Below are 17,448 nucleotides of genomic sequence, written 5' to 3'. Positions count from 1 at the left end.
ACCAAAGAATGTAAAGAGGAATAAAGATTAAGAATGACATCAGACTTTTTGTCAGAAATGATCTAAGTCAGAGACAACGGAGCAAAGTCTTTAATGTACTAAAACAAAAACAAAACTGTCAACTTTGAATTCTATACCAGTAAATCTTCCAAAAATAAAAGATTTCAGACATACAAGGCCTAAAAATTCATCTCCATCAAAAATGCACTACAAAATATTTTTTTTAGTTTAGGTCTATCCTCATGGGACTTCTTCTATAGACCCACATCATTGGAAGTGCTTCATAGAGTAAATAAGTACTTTGCTTTATTCAGAGTTAGGTTTGGGGGAAAGAACTACAAAACAGAGATGCTAAAAGTATGAAAGATCTACGTCATTTTTTTTAATGTTAGCTATTGATACATCCCAAAGATCTGTACTTTCTAGGGTACGACAGCTTAGGGATGACTAGGAAACTTACTCATATTTAGAGAGTGTCTGAAACTGAGGACCAGGCAGATCCATCTATTCTGACCCTCAAAGTGGCCCTAAGGCAAACTGCTTCAAGAAATTGGATTCCAAAGACAGCAGGTGGGAAATTTTTGAAGTATGTCATCAAGTATGTCAAGTACATCAAGAAAGCCCAACCAAAAGTACTGCGGACTGATATTACAATTGTGGTGTAAGTAGAAGTTCTATCTTGAAAATTATGACTCAAACTTTGGAGGAACTAAGATGACAGGCGGTGGAAGGAATCGCAACATGTGAAACTCCTCAAAAATTGACTTCAAACAATTTTGCCTATGTCATCCGTTTGAGAAAAAAAAACAAACCAAAAAAATTAAGTCCTTCAGGTAAAAGGAAAATGACACTGCAATGAAAGGAGAGTGAAAAGGTGGGGAGTGAAGGAAGGAAGGAGGCAGGAGGGGGCGGGGGGGGGGGGAGAGGGGAGAAGGAGGAGAAAAAAGAAAAGAAAGGGAAGGGATGGAGACAAAAAAGAATGGGGGGGGGAAGAACCACAAAACATTTTAAATTATGGATGACAATAAAAAGCGGAAATTATACCCCCCTTCCAATTATAATGAACAATGAGAATATATAACGGGTCTAATCAGAAAATGCTTCCCTTAAGAAGTGAAATTTGAGCTGAGACCTAAAGAATGATTAAGATATATGTTTCTGAGAGGCAGTCGGATGGCTCAGTTAACAGCGCTAGCTCTGAACAACAGAGTTGCTGGTTCGATTCCCACATGGGCCAGTGAGCTGCGCCCTCCACAACTAGCAGATTAAAGACAACGAGCTGCTGCTGAGCTGCCAGAGGGACGGCCGCATGGCTCAGTTGGTTAGAGTGCGAGCTCTCAACAACAAGGCTGCTGGTTCAACTCCCACCTGGGATGGTGGGCTGCGCCCTCTGCAACTAAGATTGAAAAATGGCAACTGGACTTGGGAGCTGATGGGCCCTGGAGAAACACACTGTTCCCCAATTAAAAAAAAAAAAAAAGATACATGGAAGTATGGCAGATTATTTAAAAAAAAAACAAATTGCTCCACTCAAAACCAACTAAAATTTCTCCATGAAATACTGATTCAGCCAATCAACAAATATTTACTGAGCATATATATACCAGGCATTATTCCCGGATGGGATTCAGTGTGAACAAAATATTAGTGAAAACTAACACAAAAAATACATTTTATTTTTAAATGAATTGCTGAGCTTGGAAGGTAGGGAAGGAGGGAAATACAACTCCCCGCCCCCCCCCAAAACAAAGTAAAAGTTGGAATTCAGAGAAGCCACATGTTTATATCATCAAAGGACAAGTTGTCCAAGGTAGAAAAGCAATTAAAAGACTTTCACACGAAGTTGGCACCTTAAAAGGGTACAATATAATTATAATAACCGCTTAGTGAAGAAGACACCAAAAATTCTTGATGGTCTTGATTTTGATGCTAGGCAGAGGAGGTGAAGAAAATCCCTTGAGTATCTATATCCATAAACCAGCCCAAAGGCATGCTACCAGTGTGGACTGCTACCTCAAGCCAACATTATATTTTCAATTGGTCCTGAATTGGTGGTGGCATAGGTACTGGCAAAAGCAAACACAAATTTTGGGGGGAAATTGTCCCTATACTTAGTCCTCAAAGAATTCCCAGCGTTCTAAGAAACATGAAATGACAATAAAACATACACACAAAGAAACAAGGTGCCATAAATGAGAACAAGCAGAAACAAGACATTAGAATGATCTATGACAACTTCCAACTGTTGGATTTATCACACATCAAACACAAAGCTATGTAAAATTATAATGAAAGAGGACATATTGGAATCCACATCTAAAGAATGAATGGTGATACGTGGCTACTAATGGTAAATGTGTGGGTACAGAAGATATAGACAACAAGATTAACAAACTTGATCTAATGGAGTGAAATAAAGCAGTACACCCACCAAATGGTCAGACATTTTGTTCAAGTACAGAAACAAATTGGTATACTAACCACATCCTCTAGTTACAGTGAAATTACATGAGAAATCAGCAACAGAAAAAGAACTAGAAAAACCTTGTAAGTTTGGAAAACTAAAAACACTTAAAATTAAAGAACAGAGCTGGCCCGGTGGCTCAGGTGGTTAGAGCTCCATGCTCCTAATGCCGAAGGCTGCCGGTTCGATCCCCACATGGGCCAGTGGGTTCTCAACCACAAGGTTGCCAGTTTAACTCCCGCAATGGATGGTGGGCTGTGCCCCCTGCAATTAGAAAACAGCAACTGGACCTGAAGCTGAGCTGCGCCCTCCACAACTAAGATTGAAAGGACAACAACTTGACTTCAAAAAAAGGTCTGAAAGTACACACTGTTCCCCAATAAAGTCCTGTTCCCCTTCCCCAATAAAATCTTAAAAAAAAAAAAATTGACATTATAAAATTTCAGATCAATATGAAAACTGTTGATGGGACTCCAAATTGACACAAACACTCCTAAACATATTCCTGGAAGACCTTTTGTGAATTTAATTTTCCTAAATTCTGAGAACATGGTTTGGTTCAGAAAACTTCTCTAACTTCATAAAACTCCCTCTTCTATTGTCGTCTTGTAGTGACTAAATCTACCATTGCTTGTTTTGTGAGATTTCTACCTGTTACCCTCTCCCACTTTTATCTGGACCTTCTCTTCCCTTGGTCTCTGTGGTCCCTATATTCCTTTGATCTCACCCAGAAACTTCTCCTCAGCAGGGCGGAAGGCAGCCTGGTGGGTCAGTCTTGAAAGGTCACAGAGTAAGGGTGCTCCGGTCACTTTGGGCCTCACCCTGGGTCCCTTAGCCGATCTAATTCATAAAGTGGGCAAAACCCCTCGGCCGACTTAAAATTGTCTAATCCCGCTTACCACTTTCAAACTGGCTGTTCACAATTTTGAGGTGCTTCCAGTTGCAGGTCTAGACTCCCCTAATGCTTCTCTCTGCTTTCTTATGCACAAAAATTGATAAATGCATGTCTTTTTATTTTATTAGTTCTCACCTGCTTATATTTGGGGTTCATGGGGTAACTCATTACCAACTTTTGTTACAAATGTTTTACTACCTAGTTGTTCTATCTTTATGTAGAAATTCAAAAAGGTAAAACAAACAAACAAACAAAGCAAAAACCTAAGCTGCCACTATCACTGCAATCATCCTGGAATCGAAGCAAGGCTTTAGATTATATTTGAAAAGATAACTTTGCTTACTTCCGTATTTTCTCTGATTCACAGAAATATTTGCACTAATGTTTTAACTTTCTATTTAATGAATACATGCCATATTCATGATTGAAGCAAACTGCTTAAACATAAAATATTTTTCTAAAAGAGAATTCAATATTTCATGTGTACAAGCCTAGGGCCTCATTTCCCAAAAGACCAGATATTTTAAATCTTCTTAGGGAAACACAGCAGTATCTGTCAGATAGCATGTGAACTGCTACTGTAAGTGGCTTGGACCGAGTTAATATAGCAGAGCTGTTAGTATTTCTTTTGGCACAGGGCTACTATGAAAAAGTTACTAAGACACTAAGGGTGCCATAAACTATGTGTCTTGGTGAAACTTGCTTTCTGGGAAACAAATGTCATCTCATTTGATGAATTCAAAAGATGAGGAAAAAAGTATTAGAACGTATAATGCATTCCAAGAAAAGCTAACATTGTTAGCCTTGTGTAATTATAAGACAACCAGTGAGGAACCTGGGAATTCATTTGACTTGATGTTGTTGGTTTGCCAGAGGAAGAAGAAAAAGAGGAGCGCTGAATGACAATGTTAAAATTTATTTTTTTTAAAAAACCAGGTCCTGGAGCCCAAATGACTTCTATCGCTGATCATGTGGATCATGACACGAACAAGAGCATCACATTCGAATGTGTAACTTGAGAGCAATCTCATTTTAGCAGTTGTGTAACTGCAACTGAAGAGAGCTTAGTCATCCATTTTGAGTTCTTTTTATTTCTTGCTTCATCTCTGGTTGAATGATAGTAAGTCACAGCCATTTGTTTCCAAGAGTTCCTTTCAAGAGCAAATTGTGAACCAGTTGGCTGGTTTCAGGCATTTATTTTTGGACTAATTCCTTCCTCAACACCTTTACCCAACACCCAACATCAACAATGAGGAAAGCCTCCATCTTTCTGTCCTAGGCACTGGATCTACTCAGTCAACTCTTGAATCGTTAAGTATTCATTTTTTAAAAATTCTTATTCATTTTAAGTATTCTTTATGTTTATTATGTATCTTTAATATACTTTATGGTATCACAAATTCTAAGATGCTTTGATGCTTATGTTATTTTTATACTAGAAGCTACTACGTTACAACTAAGACTGTAAGACACCATCAATTGTTAGATGCATTCTGACAAAAGATAAAAATTTTCAGTAACGTATAAACTTGGAATTCAAAAAATGTGGTACTACATTGCTTATTTACACTGCATTTTTATTGCAATTCAAAACAAAAAAATGTAATTTGTATGCAGTACTGTATAACACTTGCATATTGAATGGAAACATACTGATACATTTCTATGTGTTAAATAATTAAGTAACATGTTTCAAATGCTTTGTATTATGCAGAAATCGTTGCTGAATTGTCAGATAGGTGATGAGTGTTTTTGCAATATCTGGAAAATTGTTTATGATTTCAGGTAGGCTAATTTTCTTTCTCCATTCAAAATAACTGAAGATAGTGTACCTCTTTCCAAATAATTGCCAAACATAAAGATGTACCTGTATATACTAACAACACATGTAATAAAAATATAATAATAAAAAGCATGAAATACAAAATTTGAACTACTGATTACTTCTAGAGGAGGCACTGGAAGGATGGGACATGGAAACATTCCCATTAGGTACAATATGCAAGCTGCAGAAAAACAGTATTTGTTAAAAACAAAGACAACAAATTATATTTGCACATTTGCATCTATATAACCACTAGAAAAGATATAAAAAGATACACACTACACAAAAGGAAAGCTGCGAAGATAAACTTTCAGGTTCTATTTTATGTTCCTGTATTTTTCTTCAAAGTTTTAGCATGAGCATCAATTACTTCTATGATTTAAAAGATGAATAAAAAGGAAATAAAATTTTTAGTGGCGGGGGAGGGAGAAGGAAATGGCAATACAGTCACTGCCATAGTTCTCTAACATATTATATTCCACAAAGGCAGTGTGGCATTTTATATTATGAGGAATATTCTTCAGAAACATCGGAACTGGAATGCATTAGATCCAGTTTACAGATAACGTATGGAACTAGTCAGTATATGATGTGATTGATGATCTCATATTAAAAGGTTCCATTCAGGGTAATATCTAAAAATCTTGGAAATACCAGTAGTATGCTACCCAGCACACTTTGCAGTTTCTTCCTTTCAATTCTTTCATTGTTTTATTTAATTTTATTGAAACGTGCACTGAATAACCTATGTACCCGATGTACCATGCTAGATTCTAGCAATACCAAAATAAATAGGTATGGTTCCCGTTTTCAAGCTTACAACATGCAGTAGCATTGTCCAACACAATTTTCTGGAAGAATGAAAAAGTTCTACATCTGCACTGTTCAACGTGGTAGCCATTAACAGTATGTAGCTACCGAGCATTTGAAATGTGGCTAATGTGACTGAGAAAATAATTTTTTTATTTTACTTAATTTATATAGCCACTTATTGCTAGTGCCTGCAGTTATTGGACAGCACAAGTCTACAGAAAGACAAAGACAAACAGATAACTGCCAACGTCTTAGGATAAACACTAAGGCTATGAAAGCAAGATAACGGAGCACCGAGCTCATCATAGAATGGCTTCTGGATCTACTGACACCTAATTCTTAAATCATGTGAAGAAAAGTGAGGCATTGTATGAAGAGGAACCAAAACAAGTAAAGGCTACCACTACAAAAGTGCACTGTAGCGAGACTCCTTAAAGCAATTTTGTAAACTAAATGCATAAACTCACTATAGAGTCAGAGGAGAGACCCTGGAAAGGGAAAAGCATAAAGGGGTCAGAATGTGGAAAGACTATAATATAAGAGCGTGGCTTTATTATGTGAGAAAGGAAAAGCCACTGATAAGTTAAACTGGTAGTTAACATGGTTAGATTTGTGCACGCTCATAGATGGAGTAAATTAGAGGAATATAAATTTGGCAAAAAATTGGAATTACAATTCCTTGAAAGAAACTTGATAATCCTTCCAAAAAGGAATGAACTATGAACCATTTAAATAATTAAATTATTTTACCTTAATATATGTCAATCTATCTATGCAAATAAACTTCAACTCTATTCAAACTCCAAAAACTTAACCAGGCTTAAATTTATGGTAAGAAATGAAACACAAAGTAGATACCAGTATAAAAATCAATAATTCAACCAATACCTATTTGAAAGTCACTAGCTTTTAGCATAAAGCTGAGGAAATGCACCTTCCTAAACTAAATTACTAAGGCTTTAATCATGTCTATAAGGAAATGAGAATTGGAGAAATAGTATTCTTATTAAACTCTGGAATATTAGTTTATTTAAACATCTCTATAACACATCAACTGCTTTCCAAAAACAAAAGCTCCCAAAGATAAATTAAAATGAGTATCAACATGGACACAAAGAAATCCTACTTTTTCCATGAAAAACAGAAGTAAAATTCTTCCAAATGGAATTTTTAAAAATCCAAATCATTTACCTCAGCATATATTAACATGAACTCTTAGCACTACCAATATAAATATGTGATTTATTTGATATTCCTTTGAATTTCTCATATGCTCTCAATATATTCATCACAATATCAAATAAGAAATTGTATTTCTGTACATGTATTTCTGAGAAGAGGCTTCAAAAATAAAATAATTTTACAAGGAAGATTTAAACCACTGTTTCCAAGGATATTTCAACATGCATTATTGTCACTAAGCAACAATAAAAGAGAAAAGGAAAAATATTTTTAGCCGAAAAAACTAACCAAGAATGAATTTTTCAAGTAATCTCAAAACACTGATTATTTGTAAATAATGTGACTGGAACAATAAACTATTTTTAGAGTAGAATGAACAGGAATTAGGAAATCTCTTCATGTGTAAAATATAATCTCATTTTATTCCCTTAGATGAAAATTTTGCAATCTATATTAATGTGATTCCATGAAGTAAATTAACCATCCCATGTAATGATACAAAGTTCTTTGCAAACTGGTTTATGAGCACCAAAAAGCCACATAACCTACAATCACAATATTCTTAAAATAATTTACCCAGAACCTATCAAAATATGTAACAGCCCAAGTGGTGTGATTAAAATCTTATGGGGTCAAGGTAGTTGGAAATGGTTGTGAGACAGGAGGAGCTATAGCAAGTATAAATAATTAGCAAAGGTCATGATGGTCAAGCCTAGAAGAACCACCCAGAACAGAAAAGGTTACAGGGAGAACTGATTCCTCATAGCTACAGCTTACTCTGGCTTATTAAAATCATAACGCTCTGGCAAGAAACTTTAGATATCAAATAGGGGAAATTCTGGAAAAGTTAAATGTGACACTATTTTTTATTAGGGGCAGTGCCCAAACCAGAACCTAAGTTTTATAAGCAAAGGCCCTCTGTTATTACACCATGAATATGCACGTACAATTTTCTCCACTGTTCACTTTTACAATTTGGGGGAAGAAAAAATTAACTGGGCTAAAATTAATGATTAGCAGATTAACCAAATAATTAGCAGATTAACCAAAGCTGCTGCCATTACACTAGTTGCCTTCGCAGCCTAGAAGAAATGAAATTGTTGGGTGGGTTGGATACGTATGTATCTGTGCATAAAGTCTAAAGCTTATTCCTACTTGATATTCTGTGTTCTGAATCATACATAATTTGATAATGAATTATTATCAAATGAATAAAGCAGATTTTCTTTGAAAAAATTATATTCAAATATTTTCTTTTAATCACTATTAACAGCACTACCTTTAAAATTCAACTTCTTTTAAAAGCTCAGAAAGAAAACAGGAATATTACACTTCAACTACCCGTTCAGCATCTTTACACACTACACAGGGGGTGGATAATAACTAACTTAATAAATGAGAAAACAAGAATCTAGCATCATAAGGACTGCAAGTGAATGACAAATTCAATAGAATTTGGGTTTCCGAAAATCCTGGGATTTTCATTTCTATTTCTTCTATCCTCTAACCAATTTTGTCAACATTTCTGTGATGCTCCACTACCTTGAATATAGCATAAGATTTCAGGTTTAGTCTTCCAGTAATAATATGCATAAAAGCAATCAACACTTTATGTTTTATGGAATACTAGATCTGAATCCAGCCAGGAAGTTATAAATTGTGTATCAGATAATCTAAGTTTTGATATATATACGTGTATATATATACACCTACATATATACACACACACACACACCAGAAAATTTGTTTTGACACTAAGAGAATATACATTTATTATAAGCATGCTTTATTTTGAAAAAACGTTCTCAACTATTTCAACTGTCAAATCTAATATATATATATTTTAAATTATAAACCAAAATTTTCAAATTGAGGCATATCCAGTCTGCTGGTTCCAGTTAAATACAACACATGAAACAGTTCAATGTAGCTGTATGACCAATAGAGAAAAAGAAAAAAAAAATTGATCTTACCTGGTAGTTTCTTTTCTCAGATAATGTATGTCCATCAGTCCTCACCATAGAGTCGTGTCCTTTCCTCACAGTACTGGAGGCAATCAAACAGAACTGTCACTCAAGGGTCGTGTCACAGGAGGGACCGCCCACCAGTTCTCCCTCTAGAGTGGAATTATCCAAAAGCCGTCAAAATTACTAACATGTAAACATATGAAACAGTAGCAAAAATATCTAATATGATACACAGAAAATAAACAAAAACACAGAGTGCTTTTATAACATCCAGATCTTCCTCTCAAATCATCTGGGGGAGGCCTAGACTGGCGGACATACTTTATTTGAGACAGAAATTATTAAATATGAAAAACTCTTCCCATATCTACACTGTCCGCCAGACCTCACACACAAAGAAGAAACTTATAAATAAAAATGGAGTGGTATAAAAAAGTTGGAAATAAAAATATCTAATTAATTCAGATTCTGTCATTTAATTTCAAATCCCTCTCCTTCAAAGACTTGCTTACTTACATTGCATTCATTCAGTTTGTTTATCCCTATGCCATAAGATGAAATACATATGTTTTTATGATGATTAGATGCAAACCTAACTCAGTATTCTATTAAAATAAGAGGAGCAACAAATGTCAACTTTCTGAAGCCTTTGTCCTGCAATCCTCCAATCTCATGCATGTTCTAAAAGAATCCACTTTATTACACTAGGGCAGAAAAATAATGGGGTTCATTTCTTAACCTGAACAGAGATAAGTTACGTCCAAAATGACTAGGCACTGTGCGCACCAAGACAAAAAAAAAAAAAATCACTGAAGCAGAGGTGATAGTCACTAGAGATGCTAAAAAAAATGTCAACTGAAAATGAGACAAAAAATTTTAAAGTGGTATCTGCAAATAATTTGTAAGGATACATTTTTAAGACAAATGTCTCCACCTAAGTTTTAGTAAAATGTTTACCCTAGGGAAGTAATAAGCATTGATCTAACAATAGTTGCTAACCACTAAACAGACGTTCAAATTTAGAGCAACTGTTTAACATTATACAAAATTTACTTTGATAGAGGATAATAAAACCATCTAATTTAAATTCACAAAAAGTATGAATCAATTTCATTAAAACCAAAACACACACACACACACACACACAGATTACCTCGAAAAAGCAATCTAATCAGGGGAGAATGTTTTCAAAGAAAACAAACCATTAAGAATAAATATTGTTAAAGTTTTTAAAAGAATCTATGTATCAAATATATGGTGATGGAAGGAGAACTGACTCTGGGTGGTGAACACACAATGGGATTTATAGATGATGTAATAGAATTGTACACCTGAAATCTATGTAATTTCACTAACAATTGTCACCCCAATAAATTAAAAAAAAAAAAAAAGAATCCACGCAATGGAAACATGTATTTTGTCTCTTGATTTGTTTGATCACAAAGTTAGTGAATGCTATACTTTTTACTTAGTTTTGACAATCTTCCACTGTATACGCCTTGATGAAATATTTTAAGATTCCTGACTCTATGGCAAAAACGTAAGTGCTCATTACCAAATTTATATGTACCATTGGAATTAAGTATGTTTCTCTCAAAAATAACAAAGGAGAAATGCTTTTTAAACCTTAAGTGTGTCTACTGCTATAAGTGTAATCCTCACCATCTAGCAAGGAATTAGGTTATTCATAAAGAAAAATAATCAAGTGAATTGGATGTCCAAGAATAGTTAAATGACACACATTCAGCTCCAATTTAAATGTTCATGATTGTCACAAAATGAGAGCAGAACTATTTTATGACGCACCCCTCAACAATAGTAGCCCTGTTTTAATGTTAGTGTTTTATAATATTAACAGGCTTGAAAAAAGTACCTGCCTTACTGTTAATGTATTCATGGCAACTCTGAATTCAATGTATAATAGTATAAAATTTCAGTTTTCCTTACAGAATAAGAATGTTTTCCTTCCTAAATAAGTTTCAAGTCCATGCATTTTCTACAAATTATACTAGTTTCAACAAAAGATAAGTTACAAGTCTAAAACCAGGCAATTTTCAACAGGATAATCCACCTATGTAAAAAAGATATGCTAAATAATATCTTAATTAAAAACAAAAATTAATATTTAACCTGTAAATTTACCAGATAAAAGAAAAATATTAACTTTGGAATACTAAGGATTTTAGTACAAAGGGAAATCTTGTTTTTGTTTGTCTCTTTTGTTGCCTCTCTTAGGATAACTTGAAATATTTCACGGTTTAGGGTTTCAATCAACAACAACTATATGTTTTAACCAACATAGGAATCAATATTCTATACTGAAAAATAACCAAGAACCATTACCTCCTTTTAGCAAACGAAGAAAAAGGAATGAAAGGACTATTTTCTTCCAGGTAAACGTGAAAAGCTAACACTGTCACCACTATCTTGTATTAAGTTAAAATGTTCAGTAATAGATTGTGTTGATACCTGTCATATTTCCAATGAAAGGCTGCACAATAGATGAAAGAGGATGTGAGAAGGTATGTGAGACAAAATATGCAAAAAGGAGCAAGCATGAAAGAACATGCACTCTAGCTGCCTAAATTTATACACTTGGTTTCCCCAAACGTCTTACAAACATTGAAAAAGCCAGAAAAGACAAATATTTACATAACCAAAATGAAATTTTCTATAAAGTTTGGATGCCTTCCAAGATGGAAAAACAGAGACTGTATTTACCCTACCTTAAATAACCAGAAAATAAGAAGGAAAAAAATGAAACAATAACTTTCAAACACTGATGTCATTTCAGGACAGAGATCAAGAGCAAAGAACAAATGAAGTAAACCCTATTGCCTGCAGAGCTATGAGGCTGAAACACAGGGAGAGGTGAGGTGGAACACAATCAGAGCCCTTTCCTTACTGAATTAAGTGTTCAGAGTTAGAGGAGACACCAAGGCAGCTAGAATTTGCTGAGCAAATGGAGAGAAGAAAGCGTTGGAGACAAAGAGCTCCAAAGATCAGGAAGATTGTTCTCCAGATTTTAGCTGAGTAATCATCTGTGAGTGCATCTGAAAAAACTACTGAGTCTGGAGAAAAGGCCTCTGAAAAGTAGTAGTAGTCTGAAAAATCGCCCGAGCTCATGTTTCCATCAACCAAAGTAGAATCTCTTAACACATGGGGTATTAAATAGAGTTCATAAGGTAATGAATGTCTTATCAATGAAACCAATTAAGTTTAATAATAAGGATGTTCTGGACCAGCACTAAAAATGCTTAAAACCAAGCCTCAAAATGATCAAGCTAATTCTAAGTATCACAACTGCACCCCAAAAGAACGCCCAACAATATTTAAAATAACAGAGCAAACTCCAGCATTAAATAATGCTAGATCTGTAGTCTAATTAGTTATATTATGTCAATTTCTGGTTCTACTAATTCATTATAGTTGATGACATATATGTTGTCATATAAAAAGGAAGATGACATTCCTGGAAAAAAGATAGATGACGGGCACACAGAACTTCTCTGTACTATTCTGCACCTTCTTATGAGTTTATAATTGTTTGAAAGTTAAAAGATTTTTAAAAGGTTCAAATTGATCTAGAGATTAAAAACTCAGTATCTGTAACGAAACATGCATTGGATAGGACTAGATTAGATGCTTCAAAAGAAAAGTTTAATGAACCTGAAGACAAAGCAATAGAAAAATCAATCACAGCGAGAAAAGGGACCAGGAAAAAAAAAAGAAAATGTGAGAATACCACGAGAAACAGTGAACTGTTGGGCAATACCAAGCAGTCTAATGTTAATGTAACTAGAGTGACCGAGAAAGAGTGAGAAGGATAAAAAGCAATGGCTAAATTTTTCTTAAATTTGATGAAAACTATAAATTCACAGATTCAAGAACTTCAGCAACCTCCAAGGAGAACAAGAAAATCACCTCATCGTTATAGAGTCAAATTGCTGAAAAACAGTGACAGAGAAATCTTAAAGCAACCAGAGGTGGGGAGAATACACAGAGAAACAAGGATAGGAATGATAGCAGACTTCTCATTGGAAACAATGCATATCAGAGGAGAGTGGATCAACATTTTTAAACTACAGAAAAAAAAGTGTCAACCAAAAAAATCTAAATCCAGATAAAATATCTTTCAAAAATGAAGGCAAATATAGCCACTATGGAAGAATTTGGCAGTTTTTAATAAAGTTAAACATAGACTTACCATACAACCCAGCAACTGTGCCCCTGGATATTTACCCAAGTGAACTGAAAACTTATGTTCGTACCAAAAGCTATACGTGAATGTTTATAGCAATGAAGATGACCTTCAAAAGGTGAACAAATAAACAAAATGGCGTACATATATACAATAGAATTCTATTCAACAACAAAAAATAAGAACAAGCTATTAATTCATGCAACATGAATGAATCTTAAATGCATTTTGCTAAGGGAAAGAATTCAGACCAAAACAGCTATATGGTAAATGTTTCCATTCATTTAACATTCTGGAAAGGCAAAACTACAGGGACAGAAAATAGATCAATAGTTGCCAGGGGCCTGATGAGGAATGTAAGGAACAACTGATGAAAAAGAAGACACACAAAAAACTTTTAAAGTGATGGAACTACTCCATACGGTATCGGAGTGATGAATAAGACACTATGCATGTGTTCATTAAAACCCACAGAACTTCACAACATAAAGAGTGAACTTGAATGTATGCATATTTTAAAAATCAACCAGGTTAGAAATGCAGACCTCATAAAAGACTAACAGTATTACAAATGTTTGACACAGCCACATTAAAGGGGTATGAGAAATAGCGCTGACCTAAATAAGTAACTTTGGAAAACGGTATTCTATGAAATAACTCTGCATAAACACTGTGTTCTAGTTGGTAAAGTAATTCCTCACAGGGCTATAGGTTAATAATTCCGAAACTACCATGCATGCATACTGGAGATAAAAAGTAAAACAGATGGCGACTGGTGCGAGCCAGGTTTCCCACTGTTGGACAGGGAAGTTACAGGTAAGCAAGGAGGGAAGGGTACAATGAATACAGTCATGCACCACTTAACGATGGAGATACACTCCGAAAAATCATCGTTAGGCGATTACCTTTGTGGGAACATAACAGTGTGCACTCACACAAACCTAGATGATACAACCTACAAACACACCTAGGCTACAAGCTTGTACAGCATGTTGCTGTGTAAAACAATACAAGAGTAAATCAAGCACAAAAGAAAATCATGCATCAACAGACCCGGTAAACACTAGCTATATGAGGCTGCTGCTGATGTAACACAGCATATTGCTTTACAGCAAACTTTTTTTTCGTAAGTAGAGACTACTCCAAAATACACATGGTATAGTAAATACATAAACTAGCAACACAGTCACTCATTATCATTATCAAGTAGCACGTACCATACATAACTGTGTGAGCTATACTTTTATACGCCTGGCGTGCAGGCTTGTTTACACTAGCATCAGCACAAACATGTAACGCGCTGTGCTACAACATTAGGACGGCTAGCACATCACTAGGTGATAGAAATTTTTCAGCCATTATAATCTAATTTTGGAAAAGCTCCAATTTTTTAATATTTGCAAATAACTAACTTAAATAAGTTTATCTCTAATATCTTAACAGACTACCAACAGAATTAAATTTCAAGAAGAAAATTCATGTTAACACACTAGTAGGCACTCGTACAATAATTTCTCTCAAATTCAAAACACTTTTAGAATAAATTACTGAATACATCAGTATAAATGATAAAGAATAAACATTTTACACCACCTTTTCTGTGTTGAAAAAACTTTAAAATAGATTTAGTAATGCTATCAGCTTAAAATCCAACAAGAAGTCAATTGGGGAAACAAAAACCAAATCTTAAGGTAAAAAAAAAAACAAGTAGACTTATTCATCCTTAGATGTTTCCCTAAATCAGAGCCCAATAAAAATTAAGTATACATTATCTAGACTAACACATGATAACTGAACCCCAGTTTTTCTCCTTTCTGAAAAAGGTTTCTCAAAACAAGCAGTCAGCCGAACCTGAGTAAAATCTCTAAAAAATACTTCATTGAAAAGGGAAATAATTAACTTTATTCTCCAAATCCTATTAAATTTTGGGTGTCACATCATCATAGAAAAATGTATACCCTGAACGGAACAAGAACCAGAAAATCTGAATTCTAGTATTAGCTTGATCAATTTATTCTCTCTGGCTCAGTTTCCTAATCTATAAAATAAAGGGATTAAATTTAGATGAATTTTTCATACACAAGCACCTTGCATTTTATATTTATAAAAAAAGATTACATTTTTATAATTTTATATTTTAAACATTTTGTCAAAATAAATCCACTTAGGAAAGTGAACAATAACAGTTGATTTTCTTCCCCATGTTTTCTTTTTTCACCTACTTTATTACTCAGTAGTACTCATGACACTACCCAAATATTTTGGAGTTTGGGAATGGTATCTAAAATATCTATAATTTGGTAGTCATTACCACACTTAACTTCAAGCCACAATGTGAATTTGGACAGGTTAAGACAGTTGAACCAGTTGAACAGGTTTTATTTTTCGATAAAGGGACATTATATTCCAGGTTGGCTATTAATTATAGAACAGACTACCAGATGTGACCAATTTCATTGATGCTCAATAAAAGCTAAGTAAATGCACTTAGACATTATCTTTAAAATCTTAGGATTTCTGAAATTCCACAACTATGTCAAGCAACTTTTTCTTGTTAATAGGACATTATAATTATACAAATGTTATGAACTGATTTTGTGAAATAATTTTTGGTTCAATTACACAGATAAATGTTTTCAAAATTCTGAGTTGATGACCTACATGGTACATGTAAGAAACACAGGCAGGCAGAATTAAAAATAAATATAACTCAAGAATTTTAGTTTCATATCAAACTTAGTCTGGAAAAATTGCCACAGTACCTAAGAAAAGTTTTTCTGAATACTTTAATAATACAGGTTTTATGGGTCTATAATTAACATGTAAAACGTAAATTTGCCTATTTTACAAAGAAAAACATTTAAGAAATTTTTATATTTTCTATTCTGTACTGCATCAGCCTTCCTGATGCACTACTTGTCACATATCTGTGTAGTTCTCTCACATATATTCCAAGGAAAATTCTAGGCACCTCATACGTAGAATTTACCATTAAGTAGAACAGAAAATCAGTACATCTGATTAAAAGGAATAGCATCTCAAGACAGAAATTTTCTACAATCAAGTCTTAAAAATCCTAAATAATTTGAAACACAATAGAGTCCTATTAAACTTAAATGACAAAAGTTCAGTAAGTTCTAAATTACAGGCATGAAAATTAAAAGTTTATTTGTTTGAGGCTTAAATGCAATTGGGGTCTAAAATAAGGACAATTGGGTGTCCTCATCTTCCAGCTGCCTGAAACTTAGAGATGTTTACACAAATTGCTTAACCTCTGCGTGATTCAATTTCTTCATATGAAAACAGTAATATCTGCGTAGTTTAGCTTATCGCTATGATCAAGTAAGTTTGTGAACTAGATTTATAATATACAAAACCTCATTTAAATAAAGTTGTTTAAATTAATTAGAATAAACTACCAGATGTGATCTGTGTAAACACCCATCTATTAGTACTCACTAATTTTCTGAAAGTTTAGAGCTAAAGAAAGTATTAAAATTAATGAACTGTTTTAGAACCTTTCATTATAATTAGCTAAAAATCCACAAGGGTTACCAAGGATTGAAGTATCTATTGCGAAAACAGTCCCTCTAAAGTAAAACCAAGTCATATTAGCCTCACAGTCTACTGCGGAACAGACACATTGGCTCTGTCAATTCAACAAAGGAACTTGTGTGAGTTATAATCTAGAAGTAAAACTCCTTAAAATATGTAACAGCTCCCTTCTTACTCTGCCTTACGAATGGTCAATAAACTATTTTATATCACCAACTGAATATACCATATGTGAGCCAGAAATAAACTATTTTATATCACCAACTGAATATACCATATGTGAGCCAGAAATCTGAAAACTGCCACTGATACCAACAATTTTTATAGGTAATTTTTTTTTCTCATAATAATGTATGCAAGTTGTTGGTTCTACTGGTAAATATTAAAAACTGACTAGTTCATATCAACTGCTCAGACTTACCAAATTCATAAAAACTGATTATGCTTACCAAATTACCTGAGAAAACAATGATAGTCACATTGTTAAATTATGAGGCATATCATAAGAACTGAAAAGTTGCTCTCAACATGAATTTAACAAGTCAC

General features: G+C 34.0%; 1 protein-coding gene across 6 annotated transcripts in view; it reads right to left on the bottom strand.

Moving 5' to 3' along the window:
• Window positions 1–17,448, bottom strand: part of CNOT2 (CCR4-NOT transcription complex subunit 2) — a 107,323-nt gene that overhangs the window by 60,019 nt on the left and 29,856 nt on the right. For 3 of the 6 annotated variants that reach the window (XM_081060971.1, XM_081060974.1, XM_081060975.1), the window contains exon 2: window positions 9,153–9,225. In XM_081060971.1, the coding sequence (XP_080917097.1) occupies window positions 9,153–9,225 (73 nt within the window). Of the gene's footprint in view, window positions 1–9,152; window positions 9,296–17,448 lie in introns of all 6 variants that reach the window. The other 3 variants (XM_081060972.1, XM_081060976.1, XM_081060973.1) reach the window with 1 other exon arrangement.

This window comes from Rhinolophus hipposideros, assembly GCF_964194185.1.
Source record: "Rhinolophus hipposideros genome assembly, chromosome: 9".
Lineage (NCBI taxonomy): Eukaryota > Metazoa > Chordata > Mammalia > Chiroptera > Rhinolophidae > Rhinolophus > Rhinolophus hipposideros.
This window is presented reverse-complemented; position numbering and strand designations above follow the sequence as displayed.